This window comes from Garra rufa, chromosome 19 (genome assembly GCF_049309525.1).
Source record: "Garra rufa chromosome 19, GarRuf1.0, whole genome shotgun sequence".
Taxonomy (NCBI): Eukaryota; Metazoa; Chordata; class Actinopteri; order Cypriniformes; family Cyprinidae; genus Garra; species Garra rufa.
In genome coordinates this window covers 38041652-38064291 of record NC_133379.1, presented here as the reverse complement: position 1 = coordinate 38064291, position 22640 = coordinate 38041652, and the positions used below count along the sequence as shown (strand labels likewise).

Genomic DNA, 22640 nt, shown 5'->3' with positions numbered 1-22640 from the left:
ATATCTATAGTGGTATATATTTATATAGTGGTTGTATTCACATTTATAATTTTATTTTAGGTTTTCATTATCATTTAAGTTTTAGTACTTCTACCGCATGCAATTTTTACATGTGTTACGTTTAAATAGTCCTATTTAGTGTTATTAATTATTATTATTAATATTATTAATTAAAATTAATTTTAATTTTAGTACTTCAGTTTTCATTTTAGTACTTTGTCAGTTAGTCAATTTAGTTTTATTGATCAATTTCTATTTGTTAAATATTTAATATGTTTATTTGATTTTTTTTACTTTCCAACTACCAAAAAATAAGTATTTTTTTATTAATATGTAATATTATTTAAATTGAAATTACTAAAAAATAAATTTCAAAAATTCTAAATCAATAAAAAAAAATCATTATTATTATTATTATTATTATTATTATTATTATTATTATTATATAGCACTACTACTACTACTAATATTAATACAATTAAATATTTTATATATTAATATATATATTTAATATTAATAAAAAAATTACACTTAAATTTAAAAATTCAAAATCAATTAAAAAAATAATAAAATGAACTTATTAAATAATAATAGCACTATTAACTACTAATATTAATAAAAATTAAATATTTTTTATATTAATATATATTTAATATTATTTGATAATAAAATAATAAAAAATTAAATGAACATTATTATTATTTAATAGCACTACTACTATTAATACAATTAAATATTTTATATATGAATATAGATTTAATATTATTTGATATTTTTTAAAATTTAATAAATGAAAAAAAAAGAAATTAAAAATAATTAATACAATTATTATTATTATTATTATTATTATTATAATATCCACTACTACTACTACTAATATTAATAACATCTTTTGTCATGTAGCTGTTGTTGCTTTCACACAAATTAGTTTAGTTTAGTCCTGAAGCTGTATATAAACCTTATTTTTGTCATTTACCTGGAAGACTCCCTGTGCGTCAGCAGCAACAGCGGAATGGAGAGGCGTGCGGCCCATGTTATCCTGAACATTAGCGTCAGCGCACGACTCCAGCAGACGTTTGGCCGCGTCCGAGCGGGCGTAGCGAGCAGCCAGGTGCAGTGCGGTCTCTCCGGTCCGGTCCGTCTGATTGTGCAGGTTGGCTCCGTGATAGATGAAGTCGGTGATGACGTCAGCAGAGGGATCGTCCTCTACCTCACCGTTTTCATTCTCGAGACCGCCGCCGCTGCACGACGCGATCATCAGCGGAGTGAAACCGTCTACGACAGAAACAGAGGAGAGAGTTTTAAAGAAAACCCCAGCGTTTGCATCAATAACGTGATGGTAAAGGCTCAAGAGCTCACCAGGCCCACGGACGTTGACGTCCATGCAGTCGTTCTCGATCTCGCCCTGCGGTGGAGTTGGAGCCATCGAGTTCAGGCGCAGGTCGGCGGCGTCCAGGTGCTGCTGCGTCCACTGACGATGATCCAGCTGACCGCTCATGTCCAGAATGGACTGCTCCTCAAACTACACACAAAAACAAACAGTTATACATCCATCTGGAGTTATGGAGAAGCTCTAAAAGACAGCGGACAATGTTTTAAAACTCACCCGGAATCGTTTAGCCGTGTCGTCTTCTGCCCATTCGCTCAGTTGTTCATCCATCAGAGAGCTGTCTGAGTTTTTAAGAGGCCTGATGGGATGAGAAAGTGTGTGTTATCATTAACAGTTGTGTAAATAAATAAATGTCCTTTTTTGTGAACTTAAGAAACACAAAGAAAAAAGCACATAGCTTAAACAAAATAATACAAAATAAATAAAATTAAAAAGATAAACTAAAAAAGGCCATTAAAAATAATAGTATATTTTGTAAATAACAGTTAAAATATACTATTCTACAAAAATATAGTAATATACTATAAATACTTTTATTGTATTTATTACAATTTTCAAGCAGCTTTTATTTTTATTTTTCAGTTTTATATAAGTTTTAGTAATTTTTTTAATGTGCCTTTGTCAAGTTTGTATTTTGTAAAAATATTTTCATTTAGCTTTAAATTTTTAAATATTTGATCTGATTTATTTTTTTTGCAATTGTATTGCAATTGCAAGTTTCCAAGAGGAACTTTATATTTTGTAAAAAATATTTACATTTAGCTTTAATTTATTATTTTATTTTATTGTAAATTTAGTACTTAAACTTATTTTAGTTACCAAGGGGAAGTTTTTCTACAAATATTGCCATTTAGCTTAAGTTACATTTTATTTAATTGTAGTTTTAGTACTTAAACATTTAGTTGCCAAGGGAAAGGTTTTATTTTGTAAAAACATTTTCTTTTATCTTTAATTTTTTTTTTTTAGTACTTATTTTATTTATTTGATTTTAGTCTTTAAACTGATTTCATTTAGTTACCATGGGACATTTTTAATTTTCTAAAAATATTCCCATTTAGCTTTAATTTTATTTAATTTTTATACCATAAAAATATTTCCATTTAGATTTTTTTTTGCACTCAAATTCATTTAATTTTTTAAATTTTTCATTAATTAAATTTTTTTTGTGTGTTTGTGTTTCACCTAATATTTAAATATGACGCTGTCTCTTTAACCAGCGTCACACACTCACTTGAGTCCGACAGAATCCTCTCCGACCGGTTCCCTTCGTTTCTTTTTGGGCTCTGTGACTTTAAATCCCTCAGGGAACCAGAGCTGCCCATGTTCCCTCTTCCTCTTCCTGGAGACCACGACACCCACAGCGGCCAGCGCCAGAACGGCCAGCGCCAGCAGCACCAGGAACATGGGGTACATCTCTCCGGTCTTTGAAGGAGGGCCCTCACCTGCACACACATACAGTTATTAATACATTATTAATATTAATGTTTCAGTGTTATAGCTAACGAAATCTAAAGTTGTTAAATCATTTTTGGCAATTAATATTAAGCAGAATAACATAATATAAATACTGTTACTAAAACTCAAATGAAAACTGAAAATTAAATGCTAAAATTACTAAAACTATAATAATTTTTTAAAGCTATATTATATATATATATATATATATATATATATATATATAATAAAAGAAGGAAAGCATATAAAAGTTTAAAAAAAATTGTAAATTAAAATAAAAATTAAAAATTAAAGCGAAAACAAAATGAATATAAGATAGAAAACCTAAACAGAAATGTTGCTGGGGAACTGAAAAAAAAAAACAAGTTTCAGTACTGAAATTACTAAAACTTAAAATAAGAAAAAAGCTAAATAGAAATATATTTTATTAAAAATTAAATAAATTTAAATGAAATAACAACTGAAACTTGAAGTTGAAATAAAATAAAACATAAATATTAAATAAACAAATAAAATTAATAATGTACAAAAATATTAAAAACTGAAGAAAAAAAAGAATGCTAAATATAAATGAAAAAAAAAAATCTAAAATTAAAACTGAAAATTGAAGCTGAAATCAAATTAAATATGAATTTAAAAAAAACTGACTAATGACTAATGTTGAAATAAGCTGTACAAAAATACTAGAAACTGAAATAAAAAAAATCCTAAATATAAATGTTAAAAAAGTGCATAAAATTACTAAAAATTAAAACAGTTGAAAATAGCCAATTCAAAATAATAATTAATGCTATAATAGTACATAAATAATACTATATCACCACTGATTTTGCTCTAAAGAAATATTTTGCACTCACTTGTGACGGCCTCAATGATGTAAGGAACATTGAGATTCCCGCTAGAGGCCAGCGCTCCAAGGAAAGCCGCCACATCCGTGGCGCTCTGGAAACACTCATCAGACTGCTGGTAACACTGACGGTTGTCGATCTCTAGATAGACGATGGATCTGCAAAACATAAACATGTTAATATCACCAATAGAAAGCACTATTATGTGCTTTCATTGGTTTGCATTCACTCACCCTTTGATCTCCATCTGATCGAGTTCTCGTCGTAGGCGGGGCTTCATGAAGGCGTTCAGGCTCCTCCTGGCGCGCTGCAGCAGCTGAGCTGGGTCCGTCCAGTCGGAGCGCTTGTGTTTGCTCAGCTCGTGCTCGTTGCCGTAGTATGGGAAGATGAGCGGCTCTCCGTTAGCGTCGCGCCTGAAAACCACGTTGGTGTGCAGCAGTCCGCTGAGCTCACGGAGGAAAGACGAGGAGCGATTGCGGAGTTCGTCCGGTGGGATGTGGACCACTAGAACCAGACTTCCCACGGCCAGCTTCTGTGGAACGTCCTCGGCGCAATCTAGACCGTCCCATTCGCACTCGGCGTTATTGCAGCCCTGATCGCAGTGGCCATCCGCATAGTGATCCCTACAGTACTGATCGTACAGCGGACTGGAGAGACAGAGAGATTAAAGAAGAGGTTAAAAAAAAATAAATGACAATTTTTTTGCATTGTTTTCTCTAGATGCTTATGTGACTTTACATTTTTAATTATTTTTATTACTATTATTATTATTATTATTATTATTATTATTATTATTATTATTATTGACATAATATTTATGTGAATTTTTTCATTAGGATGCATTTCCGAAGTTAATAAAAAACTGCAAGATTTAACTTAAAATTAGTCCTAAATGATAAAGCAAACAAATAAATTAATAAATATATATTAAAGAAATAAAAAAAACAATCAAACATTAATGGAAATATTTTAAAAAATAGGGAGGGATTTTATTTATTTTAATAAACATGACAAACTTAATAATAAAATCAATAATTTATTTAAAATGTTAATAAATAATATACAATTATTAGTATTACAAATAAATATAGTGTGAAATAAATTAAAAATGAAATGAAAATACATGAAACCTTAATGGAAATGTAAAAATAATAGTAATAAAAAAGGACAAATGTTCATAAACTTGTAATAAAATTAAATAATATATAAATTAAACAATTCAAAATATTGACACTATAAAAGGTATTAGTATTATAAATAAAAATTAGTAAAATAAATAAATAATAAAAATAAAATAAAATGACAATGAAAAATTTAAAAATAAATAAAAGATGACTTTTAAGAGATAAAACGAGATGACTAAAAATAAAATTGTAATGAAATTAAATATAAAAATACAAATTAATTCAAAATATTGATTAATATAAGTATTGGTATTATAAATAAAATATGTATAATAAATAAGTAAACACAAATAAAACCTTAATGAAAATAAATATTAAAATAAAGTTAAATGTTAATAAACGAGATTACTAAAACTTAAATTAAAATTATACTGAAAATTGAAGAATTTAAAAACAATTGAACATTTAACATATTAATAAATATAATAGTACAAATAAATAATATTAGTATTATAAATAATATTAAAATAAAACTTGACGTTGTAAAGAACATTATTATTATTACATTTTATATGGGTGGATTTTTCTATTTGAATGTATTTTCCACAATTAATAAAAGAAAAAATTATAAAGCAATAAAAAAAATAAAGAAAACATCCAAAATAAAATGTATAAACATTCATAAATGTATAATTTAAAAAATGGTTATAAAAAATAAGACGATAAAAACGATAAAAGTCATAAAACAAGTAGGCTCTTAAATGATAAAGGAAAAAAAGACTAAAAATAAATAATTAAATTATAAATGTTTACACCATATAGACAAATAAAAATTAAAATATAAAATTAAATGAAAAATGCATAAATGTCACTTACTTGCACTGCCCCTCCAGTCTCTGGCAGTCGAATCCATCATACAAGCAGCCGGCGGTGGCGCACTGCTCGTCGCATTTCCCGTCGTTGAAGTACCTCCAGCACTGCAGTGCGGCGCTACAGTTCTGCCACGGGTCGTCGAAATTCAGAGAGCAGTCGCCGCCGTCCCATCCGCATGCGTGATTGTTACACTGGGTATCGCAGATGGCGTTTCCACCCCTGCCTTCGCACTGAGCGATTTCACATTGGATCTCTACCTCCGGCGGCGGGGCGATGTCTCGGCCCTGCCCTCCTTTAAACGAATAGTCCAGGATGTGGCAGAGCAGTCCGTTGAAGTTGGCAGGGCAGGAGCAGCGGAAGAACGGGGCATCGTTGAGAGGCTGGCAGGTGCCGCCGTTGTAGCAGGGGTTGTTGAGGCAGGGCGAGTCCATGCGCGTTTGGCACTCGTGTCCGCTGAAGCCCGGCGGGCAGAGACAGCGGGGACTCAGGTGTCCAGAGACGCAGGTCGCGCCGTTACGACAGCGCAGGGAGCCGCAGGACTGGGCGTCATATTCGCAAGAGGAGCCGGAGTAACCCTGAAAGAGAGAATATGTATTGAAAAGTGATTCTATACTGATCCATAAGCTCTTAAGGACTAGTCACAGCATTTGTGACCCTGGACCACAAAACCAGTCATAAGGTTAAATTTGACAATTTGGTTTGTTAGGATAGGACAATATTTGGCTGAGATACATCTATTTGAAATCAGAAATCTGAGGATGCAAAAAAATCAAAAAGACTGAGAAAATCACCTTTAAAGTTGTCCAAATTAGGTTCTTAATGCATATTACAAATCAAAAATTACATTTTGATATGTTTACAGTAGGAATTTTACAAAAAATCTTCATGGAACATGATCTTTACTTAATTTCCTAATGATTTTTGGCATAAAAGAAAAATCAGAAATTTTGACCCATGCAATGTATTTTTGGCTATTGCTACAAATATACCCCAGCGACTTAAGACTGGTTTTGTGGTCCAGGGTCACATTTAGTCTTCAAGATGTGTGTTTTTACTCACCGACTGACACTTGCAGATGTATCCGTGTTTGGTGTTGCTTGCTACAGCACACGTTCCTCCATTTTTGCATGGTGTGTCTTTGCAACCGTTGAACACAGTTTCACAGCGCTTGCCTGTAAATATATAAAAAACATTTAAACAAACAATTCATTAAAAAAAATTAAAAATAAAAATAAAAAAAATCACTCCCAAATTGCAATAAATAAAGACATAACTGTTTAAATTAATAGTATGATAAAAAAAGAAAAAAAAATCTCAGTAAAATATTTAAGTAATATTTCTGAAATACAATTCCAAGTATATTTCGTAGTTTTACTAAATTTACTTTATGTTAAAATAAGCAATATCTGAAGTAGAATTTATATGATTTATGATATTATATAATTTATAATTTGTACTGAATTTATGGTAATAATATAACATTTAATCTGTTAAGTACAATTCTAAGTATATTTCTAAATTTTTGTAGTAAATTTCATTTATTCAAATAAATAATAAAACTTAAATTAAAATTGTAATGAAAATTGAATAATAAAATTAGAACTTATTATAAAATTATTATAAATATAATAGTACTAGTATTTTATTTAAAAATACTGTAGTATTATTATATTTTTTGTAAATATGTAAAATGTTTGAAACACAATATCTATTAAATATCAAAACAAATCATTCAATAGTATTATAAATAAATATAATTAGTAAAATAAATAAATTAAAACCGAAACTAAAATAAATGAAACCTTGATGGAAATATAAATAAATAGAAAATAGAAATGTTCATAAATAAGATGACAAACCTAAATTAAAATTATAACCCTAACTGAAAAATAAAAATAATAGAACATTCAAAATATTAATAAATAACATCATGGTATTAGTATTGTAAATACATATAATAGTATTAGTATTATTTTAAAAAATACTAAAATAAAACTTGTGGCAACCTCGATGTTGTAAAGAACATTTATATTAATATTATTATTATTTTCGTAAATAAAGTAAAATGTTTAAATCATATCTGTGTACAATCCTACTTCATAATTTTTGTTGCACTAAATTTAATTTATGTTATGAATAAAAATGTTTAAAAAAAAATCAAAATAGTGTAAAATAATTATATTATAAATACATAATTTAATTTAAATAATTGGTATAATAAATAAATGCTGAAATGGAAATATAAAAAAATAATATAACAACTACTATTATTATTTGTATTATGATGATATTTTTTGTAAATACGTACAATGTTTAAATTATATCTTTGAAGTACATTTATAAAGTATACTGTATAAGTCATTTTTGTTGTACTAAATTTAATTTGTTAAAAACATCTGTGAATTTTTATTAAATATAAATGAAGTATCATTTATTTTATAAGTTAAAATGATAAATTATATCTGTGAAGTACAAATTTGTTGTAATTTTAAAATAAATCAAGAAAAAGTAAAACCTTTACATTTTTCAATCGTTTCATACTATCTGCAAATGTGATCATTTGTGCTCATTCATCCACTGTTTTGTATCAGATGTGTGTTCGTACCGGTGTATCCTGTACGGCACTCGCAGCGGAAGTCGTTGATGAGCTGTACGCAGTTGTAGGATCCATTAGGGTCACAGGGGTCAGACAGGCACTCGTTGACGTCTCCCTCGCAGCGCTCGCCCACAAAACCAGCCGGGCACGTGCAGCCATAACCTCCCACCCGGTCCACACAACGCCCGCCGTTAAAACAGCGTGGCTCACCGGTTAACGGATCCACAGCCGGTGCACAGTCATCGACGTCAATCTCACAGTGAACACCTGCAAAAACAACCAAAATGATTTACCAATTCAAGTATGAAGGGATGAATGGAGTATTTGTGAGTTTGTGAATAAGTCCGTACCTTGGGTTCCCCGCGGACAGGAGCATTTGTATGTGTTGATGAGGTCGATGCAGGTTCCTCCGTTCTGGCAGGGTTGAGACAGACACTCGTTGATCTCCTTACTACAGTTGACTCCGTGATATCCAGGAACACACTGAAGGACAAAAACATTCCGTTAGACTCAAGTAACGATGTAAAGTAACTGATTACATGTAATCTGGATTACGCAATCAGATTAGATTAGATCTGACTGTCACAAGTAATCCAACAGTAATCTGATTAGATTACCTAAAATATGTAATGTAATGGATTACTTTACATACAATTTTTCTCATGTAATTTGAAATCAGACTACAATTTTTTTTAAGTAGTTCACTTCCGTTGTCATCAAGATGTTCATGCCTTTTTTTCTTCAGTCGTAAAGAAATTTCAGGAATGTTCTCTATATAGTAGACTTCAATGGTGCCTCCGAGTTTGAACTTCCAAAATGCAGTTTTAATGCCGCTTCAAAGGGCCCTAGCTGAGGAAGAAGGGTCTTGTCGAACAAAACCACCAGTCATTTTCTAAATAAAATACAAATTTATAAACTTTTTAACCTCAAATGCTCATCTTGTCCGGGTCAATACAGTTAGGGTATGTCGAGAAACTCCCATCTTATTTTCTCCTCCAACTTCAAAATCGTCCTACATTGCTGCAAAAGTATCAACCCAGTGACCGAGTCAAACGGCCTTTACAAAAAAAAGTAGACCAGCGATGTAGGACGATTTGGAAAGCTGTAGGAGAAAATGAGATGGGAGTTTTTAGACATACCCTAACTGTATTGACTTGGATTACACAGAGTATGCATGCACATCGCTGAGACGAGACATGAGCATTTGAGGTTTAAAAAGTATATAAATGTATATTGTTGTTAGAAAATTTCTGATCGTTTCGCTAGATACGACCCTTATTCCTGGGCTGGGATCATTTAGAGCCCTTTGAAGCTGCATTTAAACTGCATTTTGGAAGTTAAATTTGCAGGCACCATAGAAGTCCACTATATGGAGAAAAATCCTGAAATTTTTCCTCGAAAAGCAATTTCTTTACGACTGAAGAAAGAATGACATGAAAATCTAGGATGACGAGGGGTTGAAGACATTATCTGTACATTTTTGTTCTGGAAGTGAACTAATCTAATAAATGGGTGTGTTCGTGTTTTCATACCTCACAGCTGTATCCTCCCAGGTAATCGGTGCAGGTGGCTCCGTTCTGGCATGGATTTGGTTTGCACTCGTCCACCTGATCCTGACAGTAGCTGCCCGTGTATCCGGCCTGACATCTGCACAGGTGCGTGTTACCCACGTCTACACACTGACCCGCATTACGACACAGGATGGCCACTGACACTCCTGAGAAAAAGTGGCAATTATACGTCAGCTTTTAATGTGGCATTTTGTGGCACTTAATATAGATTTTTTATTTAACATCTATTTTGTAGTCATTGTTACCTTGCTGCTTGGCAGCAACCTCACAGCTGACACTAGGGACGTCGCAGTAGATGCCCGTCCAGCCGCTCGCACACTGACAGGTGAAAGACGCCCCCTGCTGCCAACATGAGCCACCGTTCTTACAGGGGGAAGAGTCACACCAGCGCACCAGACTCTGAAACACACAAACATCAGAAAATTAAACGTGCACCAAATATATCTACATCACAAAAATATACTAATAAAAAATTTATTAGAAGTTTAAGATGTTTTTTTTTTATGTTTTTAGTATCTGTGAATAATTTATTATTTAAAAATAATTTATATTTTTATATAAGTTTTAGTAATTTATTTATTGTTTAATTTATTAATTTAGTTTTAGTGTTTTTTTTTTTAATCATTTGAACTTTTATTTTTAGTGTAGTTTGTCATTTTCTAAATTATTTTTAATTTTTAAAATATTGTTTGAATAAAAATGTTTTTTTTTTTAAACATCATTTATATTGTCTTTTTTTATATATTTTGAAGTTTTGTAATTTATTTTGTTTAAATTAAGGTTTTAGTAATTTTGTCGTCTTTTTTCTTATTTTAGAATCATTCGGACAAATTTTTATTGTTTTTACTTTTGTAAATGTTTTGAAAGTTTGTTTTAGTTTAGTAATTTTCTAAATTACGTTTAGTGTTTAAAAATATTTAAAATGTTTTTACGAATAATTTCATTTTTATTTAAAAATAAGAATATATATTCATTTTATATTTTACAGTTTATATTTTCAATTCATTTTCAGGAATTAATTGGTCAGAATTAAATCTTTATTCTTTATTAAATATTTTTTTAAATGTATTATTATTATTTAATAATAAAATTTATTTTATAATTTAAATAAAATAAATATAAAAAAGTAAATATATTTATTTAAATATAAGACTGATATATATATTTTCCGTAGACTCATTTACTGATTTATCACATTGTTTAGAGAGGAAAATATTTTTTATTTTTATTTTATAGTGTATGTTTGTGTACCTGGCAGTTGAGTCCGGTGTATCCATGTGGACAGGTGCATTTATAGGTGCCATATCCGTCCTGACAGGTGCCTCCGTTTTGACACGGCCGTGAGTCGCATTCGTTAACATCATGCTGGCAGTAATTCCCAGTGAATCCCGGCAAACACACGCACGAGAATGTGTTTATGCCATCCACACACGTTCCTCCATTAAAACACGAGCTGGAGAGGAGAAACGGCACAGAATGAGCTTGTATGACAAAAGAAATCAATGCATTTTAATTTTAAAATGCATTTGAAAAAGTCTTAAGTACCTCTCAGTGCAGTCAGGTGTGTTGATCTCGCAGTTGATGCCGCTGAATCCAACAGGACAGCTGCAGGTGTAGCTGTTGACACAGTCGGTGCAGTTCCCACCGTTTCGGCAGGGGGCGCTCACACACTCATCTATGTCCTCTGCACAGCGCTCACCGCGAAAACCAGCCAAACACACACAGACAAAGCCGTTCACACGGTCCTGACACACACCACCGTTACTGCACGGATCTGAGAGGGAGAAGACATACAGTTACTGCCACATTCAGTCTTTATGTTTTATCTTCAAATAAATGCTGTCTAGGTTTGTGCATGTTCTGCATGTCCTTACTTGGCGCGCAGTCGTCAATGTCATTCTGGCACAGATCTCCGGTGAATCCGGGGTTGCAGCGGCATTTATATCCTCCACGCAGGTTCTCACACACTCCTCCGTTAGTGCAGGGATTCCTCACACACTCGTTGATGTCCACCTCACACGTCTGACCTGTAGTGAGACCACAGCGGTTATGATGAAGGTCACAATGTGTAGACAATGTGAAATGCACATGAACACATAACAGACTCTTACCTTGCCATCCAGTAGGACAAGCGCAAGAGAAACTCTGAAAATCCTCTGATTCACGACAAACTCCACCGTTTTTACAAGGACGTGGAGCACAGGGAGCCAAAACACTCTCACAGACCTCACCTGAAACACATTTTGAGTAAATGTCAGAATGGATGCAAAAATGACATGCAGAGAAGGATTATTATCCTTAACTGCTACTAAAAGCATTCAATTTAAATTAAAATAAACACTCACTGATCTAAAATAAAATATTTTTTAAAAATTACTTATTTTTTCTGTTAGTTTAACCTGAAGTATCAAAATAATAAACCAAGATTAAACTGAAAATAAACTAAAACTGGAATATTATAGAACTAATAAAAAAAAATTACAATAAAATAAATAAACTGAAAATATATTAAAAAAAGAAAATGACAAAACCTAAAATCAATTTACTAAAACTTTTAAATAAAGTAAAACATAAAAATAAAAATTCTAAAATCAAATGATATGAAAATACCAAAAAATAAATTACAAAAATAAAATAACTAAATAAATATTATAAATAAATATTCAAATGATACAAAACACAAAAACATTTGAAACATTAAAAAATGTTTTAGAAAATGACAAAAACTAAACTACAATTACTAAAATTGTAAAATTCAAAATAAGAAAAAAAAAATAATAATTCTAATATTTAAAAAAAACATTATATACATATATATATATATATATATATATATATATATATATATATATATATATATAAAAATTGGACATATAAAAAATTACATTTAAATAAAAATTCATTCAAATGACACTAAAAACATTTTAAACATTTTAAAAAACTAATGTAGAAAAACTTAAAACATTAAACTTAAAAATTATAAAGTAAAAAAAAAAAAATTTACTTGATCTAAATTAACAAACATAAAACAAAATTAGTAAAACCTTAATTAAAATAGAATAAATTACTAAAACTTTAAATATATAAAAAACTAAAAATATATATTATATTATATTTAATTGGTTCAAATGATGCTAAAAACATTTAAAATATAAAAAAGCACAAAAACTAATTTAGAAAATGACAAAAACTAAACTAAAATAAAATTACTAAAACTTTAAAATTAAAGTAAAAAAAAAAAAAAGTAATGATTCTAAAATAACAAAAAAAGGACAAAAACACAAAACTAAATTACTGAAACCTTATAAAAAATATATAAAAACTGAAAATATAACAAATTAAATATTATTAATTATAATTAAATAAAAATAACTCAAATGATACTAAAAAACTTCTAAAAAAAATGTATGTTTCTTTTATTTAATATTTTGGCTAATTTGCAACATTTGATTGCTTAAATCCATCTTGCTGAATTCAGCAGGTTTTTCCTCAAAATAAATTCAGAAAATGAGCAAAAAGCCTATCGATTTTTTCTTTGTTATTTCAGTCTTGCTCCTATATTGCCTCATTTTTCCAGCTCAGTTCCTGCAGGCACTTCCTTATCTGTTTCCAGGGTGACCTGCCGGAGCAGGAAGTCACTTGGCGTTTCCGTCTATTGTCAATTCTTGGCCTCAACAGGAAACCGGAAGGGGCCAAACAGGAAATGGACCTATTTGAGTAGCCACCCTCGACACAGTGCTGTTATTTGACGTCCCCAGACATTCTTACGCACACTTCTGCAAAGCTTGGCATTTCAAAACAAAAAAAGCAGCTGCACAATGGCTGTTACGTGTGTGTTTGTACCTGTGTAAGGCAGCATGCAGTTGCACTTGAATCCGGCAACATCGTCAATGCAGGTGCCCTGGTTTAGGCAGGGGTTGGACGCACACTCGTTTATGTTAGTCTGGCAGTTGGGACCTAAAAGCGAGAAAACACAGAGTCAAATCATTATACAGAAAATGTAAAAATAAACATACAAAAGGGGAAATGCATGCTTTTGGGGTTTATACTGTGCAAAGTTTATGTTCACACACAAAAACGTCTGTTTTGGCTTTGTATTTCTATGCCATTTTCTTAGTAAAAAAAGAAGGTTTAAAGTTAACGGTCACTAATTCTTATGTAGTCTAACTTTAAGATTATTTTAATTTCAAGAATAAAATATTAAAAATGAAATATTAAATAAATATTTTATTTTATTTCATTTTATTTTTAGCCATAAAAAACATGCATGCATACTTCAAAGTGCTCCAGAAATATTAAAACTAGAGAAAAAAAGGAATGATTTATGTTTATAACATTTAATACATTTTTGAAACATTTAAAAAATTATTTAATTTTTTTTTTTAGCCCCCCCCCCAAAAAAACACGCATGCATACTTTAAAGTGCACCGGAAATATTATTAAAACTAGGAAAAAAGGCAGGATTTATGTTTATAATATTTAAAATATTTTTGTTATATTTAAAATAAAATAGAATTATGTTTGTTTTGTTTTATTTTAGCCTAAAAACATGCATGCATACGTCAAAGTGCACCAGAAATAATATTAAAACTAGGGAAAAAAGGCATGATTTATGTCTATAATATTTAATATTTAAAATATTTTTGTAATATTTAAAAAAAAAAGTATATATTTATTTTATTTTAGCCTAAAAACTTGCATGCATACTTTAAAGTGCACCAGAAATATTATTAAAACTAGGGAAAAAGGCATGATTTATGTTTAGATTTAATATTTAAAATATTTTTTGTGACGTTTAAAATAAAATAAAATAAAATTGAATTATATTTAATTATTTTAGCCCAAAAACATACATGCATACTTCAAAGTGCATTAGAAATATTATTAAAACTAGGGAAAAAGGGCATGATTTGTGTTTATAATATTTAATATTTAAAATATTTTTGTAATATTTAAAATATAATTTTTATATCATATTTTATTTTATAAAACATGCATGCATACTTCAAAATGCACTGGAAATATTATTAAAACTAGAAAGAAAAGGCATTATTTATATACATTTTTACATTTGTTTATTTTTATTTACATTTTAGCCCAAAAAACATGCATGCATTCTTCAGAAGTCTACTGGAAATATTAATAATGCATACTTTATTTCATTATAAAATATTTTATTTTATTTGAATTAATTATTATTTTTGACATTTTTAGATTATATTTTATTCTTTAATTTTTCAGCAAAATTTAGGCATGCTAACATTAAACAATTTGCATAAAATTGCACACGCAACATTGCCGTTTACATGCAAGCGTTAGCTCAGTCATCATCTTAAATTACCTTATTACTTCCAAAATCTTAAAACACTTTGCATTTAATGCAATTTTTAGTAGAAAAAAAATTTAAGATGGTTGAATGTGAACCATCATAAATTCCTGCTCTTATGTGGTGCTACTTAGGACATATAGTATGTGAAATAGGGCGCAGTGTCTTACCGCTGAAGCCGGCTCTGCAGGTGCACACGTAGCCGCTGGTCATGTCCTTACAGGTGCCTCCGTTCACGCACGGGTTGGACAGACACTCGTTGATGTTGATGTCGCAGTTGCGTCCCGTCCAGCCGGCCTCGCACATGCATCTGTAGTTGTTGGTCTGGTCCAGGCAATTGCCGTGAATACAGGGGTTGCTGATGCACTCGTTGTGTTTGGAGAGGCAGGTGGCATCACGAAAACCCTCCGGACAGAGGCAGGTGAAGCTGTTGACGCCGTCGATGCAGGTGCCGCCGTTGTGACACGGGTTCAACGCACAGTCGTCAATGTTGATGTTACACATGGAGCCTGGGAGGAAAAATAATGCGTATAAAAATTTGCTTTTAACTTCAGAAATGTGACTCATTTGAGAGTGGAACTCAATAATTAAATAATAATAGAAATAATAATAGAATGGACTTGATTTGACTGTCTTTTATGCTCACCAAGGCTGCATTTATTTGATAAATACAGTTAAAAATTCTGAAATATTATTAGTATTTAAAATAACTGCTTACTATGTGAATATATTTTAAAATGAAATTTATTTCTGTGATGCAAAGCTGAATTTTCAGCATCATTACTCCAGTCTTCAGTGTCACATGATCCTTCAAAAATCATTCTAATGTGCTGCTTATTTATATTGAAAACTTTGATACATTTGAATTTAGATTCAAATGTAGAATTTTTGATAAACAGAACGTTTAAAAGAATGCATTTATTTGAAATAATAATACAATAATACACTTTATTTGAAATATTTTTTATATAATAATATATAATATAATGTAATCTTGTAGGTTTTTTAAATTTTTACATTTAAATAAACTTTTGTTTGTACATTCTAAGGTACATATTATATTTTAAAATAAAAATTCAAATGATTCTAAAATAAAAAATAAAACCTTAATTAAAACAGAATTACTAAAACTTATATAAACAACTTTATATAAAATATTATTAATTACATTTAAATAATTAATTCAAATTATACCAAAACACATAAAAAAAAAACTTCTACAAAAGTTTTTGATTAAAAGACTATTTAAAAGAACACCATTTATTTTAAATAATAATAAATGTAATAATGCTTTTTAAAAGTAAATATAGTGTAATATAAATTTATAATTGTTTTTAGTTTACATTTTAATTATTTATTGTACATTTTAAAAGTTGGATCTATTATATTTTAAAATACAGAATAATTTAAATGATTCAAATTTTAAAAGCAATAAAACCTAAAACCTAAAAACAGAATAAATAACTAAAACTTCAAATATATAAAAAAAATAAAATACACTTAAAAAAAATATTATATTTAAATAAATAAAAATTAATTCTAAAAAAAAGTTACAAAACTTTTATCATAAAAAACAATAAAAACAATAGAAAATAATTATTAATTTTACATTAATAGAACATTCAAAAGAACATCATTTATAATACCATGATAACACAATAATAAATACCCAATAATAATAATAATAATAATAATAAAACATTTAACAATTTTTTTAATTTTAAAACTTCTTTACAAAGTTTGTACATTTTAAAAGTTAGACATTTTTAAAAGGTTGTTTATACGCTCAATATCACATTATCTTAATAATAATAAACAACTTTATTATTAGCCACGTATTTGATTCATAATTCATGAAAAAAGCCTGTCAATAATTTTCCTAACTAACCAACTGCATTTATCATATACGATCCTCTCCAAAGTCTTAAAGTGATCTAACCCAAAGTTTGTAACTTATAACCATCAATAAGTAAAATGGCATAGTAAAGGAATGTTCCTTGGGACTCAGATGTGTGTTGACCTCTTGTTCTTTGTCTGCCATTGTGTGTGTGTGTGTGTGTGTGTGTGTGTGGGCCCCATCCCAAATCTCCAGCCCTGCTCTGAACGCACAAAGGATTTCCTCCACCCTCTTGTGCTCTTTCATTCGCCCTTTCTTTCAGTCTTTCAGAGGCGCTCACACACCCCTCACACACTCGCTGGGGGGAGGGCAGGTCCTACAGAGGGCTGTTTGCAGATACAAAAGGACAGACCCTATTTCACACACGGCCGAACAACAATTACCCCTTCCACGCACATCCCTCCTCTGTAGGGTAATGGGTAACTGTTTGATTCTCCTACAACAATAGGACTTTATTGCAGTTTCTCTCTCACACACTAAACGGAGTACAATACTTAGTACAATACGTATAGTGCTGCTCCAAAAGTGTTCAGGTCATGCAAAAAAAAAAAAAAAAACGCCTGTTCACTTGCAACACACATAGACTGCTAACTATAAACTTGGTTTACATTTTAGGGCCTATTTTTTAATCATTTTATTATATAGAAAACAAAAAGGCATTGAGGCTGTGCTAAATAATGTATATGCAGGAAAAACGCATCCTGGAAAACATGCAAATGCTACTTAAATTAAATTAAATTGAACTTTCTTTCTCTTACATGCACAAAGGAATGTGGGCAATATGAGCCCTTAATAAAATAAAGTTGCAATGACAGTTTCTGTACTTAAAGATTTAAGTATGGTAATATCAGGACATACTAGGCTAAGAAAAAATAAATAAATCAATGAAAAAATATTTATATTTATTTTATGATTTGGTTTATTTTTTCTTAGCTTAGTATGTCCTGATATTGTCATACTTAAATCTTTAAGTTATATTATACTTTAATATATACGTAAAATAAAAAAAAAAAATAAAAAAGATGCAACAAGATGAAAATAATATAAAAATAAAATACAACAAAAAATAAATACAAAATTAGATTCAATAAATCAAGATAAAAATAAAATCAATTAAGACAGTAAAAAAATACAAAAACTAATTAAATAAAATGAAAAAAGCTAAATAAAATATAATATTAGTTAAACTTAAACTCAAAACTTAAATTAAGTTTAAAAATGAAGCCTTGGCAACTAATTAAAATAAAATAAGTTGAAGTATGACAATTCTTTTAAAAATAAATTAAAGAACTACTTAATCATAAATAAAATAAAAAAACTGAATATTATTTATTTTATTAAAATCTAATTGAAATGTTTTTGAAAATATTTTAGTTTTAATAAAAAAAATTCTGAAATAAAGACAAAGACAGAATAAAATAATATAATTATTATTTCTTTTATTAAAATTCTATTTAAATGTTTTATAAAAAATATTTTGGTTTTAATAAAAATCAATTTCTGAAAGAAAGAAATACAGAATGAAATAATATATTTATTTATTTTATTAAAATTCTATTGAAATGTTTTTTTTTTTTAAATACTTTAGTTTAAATAAAAAGAATTCTGGAATAAAGAAAAAAAGAATAAAATAATAGAATTATTTATTTTATTAAAGTCCTATTTAAATGTTTTTAATAAAAACAAAAATATAGATTAATTATTTATTTTATTAAATTCCTATGTAAATGTTTTAGTTTTAATAATCTCTGAAATAAAAACTACAGAATAAAATAACAGAATTATTTATTTTATTAAAAATCTATTGAAATGTAAAAAAATATAGAAAATAAAGAAAAATATAGAATGAAATATTTATAATAATAAATGTTTATTTTATTAAAATCCTATAGATTTCTTTCAAAAATACTTCGTTTTAAAAAAAATCATCTCTGAAATACACACACAAAAAATAAAAAAAACAGCAAGACAACTGATGTCGTGCTAAATTGTGAAAATCCTCCTGCTGCTGTCCTATATTGGCAGTATAGCAGGACCTATTGTACCTTTATCCTTAAACACAACATACAAAGAGTCAGTCTTGTGATCTTCCGGGCCGTAGCATTAATGTAAAGCACACCTGTGTGAGTGTGTGTCCCAGTTGGAAAGGCAGTCTCTGTCCTAAGTCATATCGGTTATCTGATACACAAGCTCTGCACTTCGCTGGCCACCTGTTCACCTGTTCTCACACACACACACACAGATGCTGCGCTGACTCACCTGTGTATCCAGGTTCACACACACACTCGTAGCCGTTGATCTTGTCGATGCACTTTCCGTAGTCACACGGTTTACTCTTGCAGTCGTCAATGTTGATCTCGCAGTTCATTCCTGCGGATGCAATCACGACATGGTTATGTCAGCATAAACTTGCTGTTATATTCCGCTTTTTATGTTTTTATGTGTGTGCATGTATTACCTGTGGTTCCTTTCGGGCAGGTACAGGTGTATGCGTTCTCTCTGTCCTGGCAGGTGCCTCCGTTTCGGCAGGGTTGGCTCAAGCACTCGTTTATGTTGGTCTCGCACAGGCGGCCGGTGTATCCGGGGCGGCAATCACAGGTGAAAGCGGCCACGCCGTCACGACACACGCCGTAGTGACAAGGGCTTGATGCACACTCGTTGATGTCCAGCTCACAGTGAGTGCCGGCAAAACCTGCAGAGATACATTTGAAAATTCAAATTTCAAATTTAGAATGTTGGAAGTGATGCTCATTTAATATGCAGAGGTTAGCCAATCATAATGCAGGTAATTTACATATGGAATTTATTTAAAGATTGTGTCTTATTTCAAAGGCCACATTCGTCATTAAGGCGGTCTCATTTAAAAAAAGTAAAATTCCATAGTAAGGAAAAAATGTTGTTTTATAGTGCTACTTTTCCAAAATGAGAAAATAAATAAATAAATAATAATAATAATAAATAAATAAATATATATAAGATGTAATAAGATTAAATAAAAAGTAAAATACAACAAAATAAAAATTTAAGTTAATTTAAATAGATAAAATAACAACCAAAAATTAATTTAATTTAATTAAACAAAAAGCTCAATAAAAATTAAAAATGCTGCCTTGGTAAATAACTGAAATAAAATAAGTTAAAGTACTTTTTAAAATTACTTACTTAACACTAACTTAAAATACTTAATAATAAAAAATAAAATAAGATTAAATAAATTAAGATAAAATAACAAAAAAAGTAAAAAAAAATAAAATAAAATATAATAATAATAATAATAATAATGATAAAAAAATAATAAAATAATAAAATTAAACAAAAAGCAAAATAATTATTAGAAAGTTAGAAACTTAAATGTTGCCTTGGCAAATAACTGAAATAAAAGTATGAAAATTTCTATAAAAATTAAATAATTACTTAATAATAAATAAATAATAAATAAAAAATAAATGTTTTTTTTTTTATATATAATGGGAAAAAAATACAAAGAAAAAAAAGATAAAATAAAAAATAAAATGTAACGAAGAGAAAAATAAATAATAGAAACTCAAAACTTAAAAGTTTAGAAATGCTGCCTTGGTAAATAACTGAATAAGTCAAAGTACGGAAATTACTATAAAAATAAATAAATTCATTAAAGAATTACTTAATAAACAAAAATAAAATACAGCAAATAATTAATTAAAATAAGATGAAATACATTAGGATAAAATAAAAAATAAATAAAAATATGAAAATAAGTATGAAAATTACTATACAAAGAATTAATTAAAAATAAATTCCACAAAAATAAAATTGATGAAATAAATTAAGATAAAATAAAATATAAAAATAAGATTAAATTAAATTAAAAAAAAAAAAAAATCAAACGCAAAAATATTAGAACGAAGTTCAGAAATGCTGCCTTGGCAAATAAGTGAAAAAAATAAAAAATAATGACTCAAACAAAACTCAAAATAATAAACACATAATAGGAGATAAATAATTCCGAAATAATGTAATTCATAAGATACAGTTACAAAAACATTCCAAAATCGAAAGGTTTAGAAAAAAGAGGAATGTTTGAATCAAATCTAATGTGAAAATGTCACAACTAATATTATAAATATGCAAAGTGTACCTGGAGTGCATTCGCAGGTGTATTTGTTGGGTCCGTCTGTGCATTTAGCGCCATTTTTACAGGGTGTGCTGGCACACTCGTCCACATCCACCTGACACAGATTCCCAGAGAACCCTGCAGGGAAAAAAAAAAAAAAGCATGACATGTTTATTTTAATAGCTCACCCACAATGTTGCAACATTGCTAATTGTTCAAACCAGATTTCTAAATATAATGCCGTAGTCACCTTTGGGGCATTCGCAGTGGAACGAGTTGATCTTGTCAATGCATTTTCCGTTGTTGAGGCAAGGCTGTGATGCGCAGTCATCAGTGTTTATTTGACAAAACACACCCTCGTAACCTACAAACCCCAAAACAATCCATCAGAACAACAGTAATGATTTGCTTTTGATGCAGGTTAGTATTTAAAGACTCATACCTGGCATGCAGATGCAGTGAAATCCACCGATCTGGTCCAGGCAGGTGGCGTCGTTCTGGCACGGGTTCGACTTGCACTCGTTGACGTCCATTTCGCAGCGGGGCCCTTCATAACCTTGGAGACACTTGCACTGGAAGGAGCCTTTAGTGTTGAGACACCGTCCGCCATGCTCACATGGGTTTGCACCTGAAATGCAAACAGTATTGTAATGCAAAATTGTATTAAGTTTAATAATCTTTCTAATCAATTATGCGTTACTCTTACCGAGCGAGCACTCATCGATGTCTTGGTTGCAGGCGGATCCTGTGTACCCCGGCGGACAGGTGCAAATTGCTTTTCCGCTTACTGGGTTTGTATCGCAGTTTGAGCCTTTCTGACATGGGTTACTGATGCAAGCGTCATCAAGGTGACACAAAAGACCTGTGGATAACAGTTTTGTTATTGTTAACTAAAATTAAAACTTAAAAATTGGTTTTGGTTATATCAAGCTGGAATAAAAATAAAATATAAAAGCTATAGTTTTTGTAAGCAGAAATGAAATAAAATGCAGTTAAGGTGTAAATAATAAACATAAATTTAACTGAAATTGAGTTTAACTGAGCTTAACTAAAACAAAGTAATCTAAAAAGTGATTTGAAAAAAGATAAAAAAATAAAAGCTTTTGGTTTTATAAACAGAAATAAAACAAACTGAAACATAAATAATAGCCATAAAATAATGTAAACTGAACCTAACTAATATATATATATAAAATAAAATAAAAATGCTATTGGTTTCATAACATAAATAAAACAACTGAAATATACATTATGCCCATAAAATAAACTTAACTAAACTTAACTATAAAATAAAAATATATAAAAATATACAAGCTATTGGTTTCATAGACAGACATAAAATACAACTGAAATATACACAATGGCCAAAATCAACAAATAAAAATATCTAAAAAAAAAAAACCTTTTTTTTTTAATATATATATATATATATATTAGATTTGTATTTAATATTTTAATTTTATTTTT

At 29.4% G+C, this 22640-nt stretch overlaps 1 protein-coding gene across 1 annotated transcript in view; it reads right to left on the bottom strand.

Moving 5' to 3' along the window:
• Nucleotides 1-22640, bottom strand: part of notch1a (notch receptor 1a) — a 47259-nt gene that overhangs the window by 4796 nt on the left and 19823 nt on the right. The window contains exons 7-30 of the mRNA XM_073823894.1: nucleotides 21880-22035; nucleotides 21616-21801; nucleotides 21424-21537; nucleotides 21198-21311; nucleotides 19539-19772; nucleotides 19340-19450; nucleotides 15354-15692; nucleotides 13701-13814; nucleotides 11969-12088; nucleotides 11732-11884; nucleotides 11403-11631; nucleotides 11109-11310; nucleotides 10103-10256; nucleotides 9819-10003; nucleotides 8637-8769; nucleotides 8296-8553; nucleotides 6750-6862; nucleotides 5694-6265; nucleotides 3927-4340; nucleotides 3703-3851; nucleotides 2622-2832; nucleotides 1607-1688; nucleotides 1360-1522; nucleotides 977-1275 (exon numbers count right to left, since the gene is read on the bottom strand). Coding sequence (XP_073679995.1) covers nucleotides 977-1275; nucleotides 1360-1522; nucleotides 1607-1688; nucleotides 2622-2832; nucleotides 3703-3851; nucleotides 3927-4340; nucleotides 5694-6265; nucleotides 6750-6862; nucleotides 8296-8553; nucleotides 8637-8769; nucleotides 9819-10003; nucleotides 10103-10256; nucleotides 11109-11310; nucleotides 11403-11631; nucleotides 11732-11884; nucleotides 11969-12088; nucleotides 13701-13814; nucleotides 15354-15692; nucleotides 19340-19450; nucleotides 19539-19772; nucleotides 21198-21311; nucleotides 21424-21537; nucleotides 21616-21801; nucleotides 21880-22035 — 4805 coding nt within the window. The remainder of the gene's footprint in view (nucleotides 1-976; nucleotides 1276-1359; nucleotides 1523-1606; nucleotides 1689-2621; nucleotides 2833-3702; nucleotides 3852-3926; nucleotides 4341-5693; nucleotides 6266-6749; nucleotides 6863-8295; nucleotides 8554-8636; nucleotides 8770-9818; nucleotides 10004-10102; nucleotides 10257-11108; nucleotides 11311-11402; nucleotides 11632-11731; nucleotides 11885-11968; nucleotides 12089-13700; nucleotides 13815-15353; nucleotides 15693-19339; nucleotides 19451-19538; nucleotides 19773-21197; nucleotides 21312-21423; nucleotides 21538-21615; nucleotides 21802-21879; nucleotides 22036-22640) is intronic.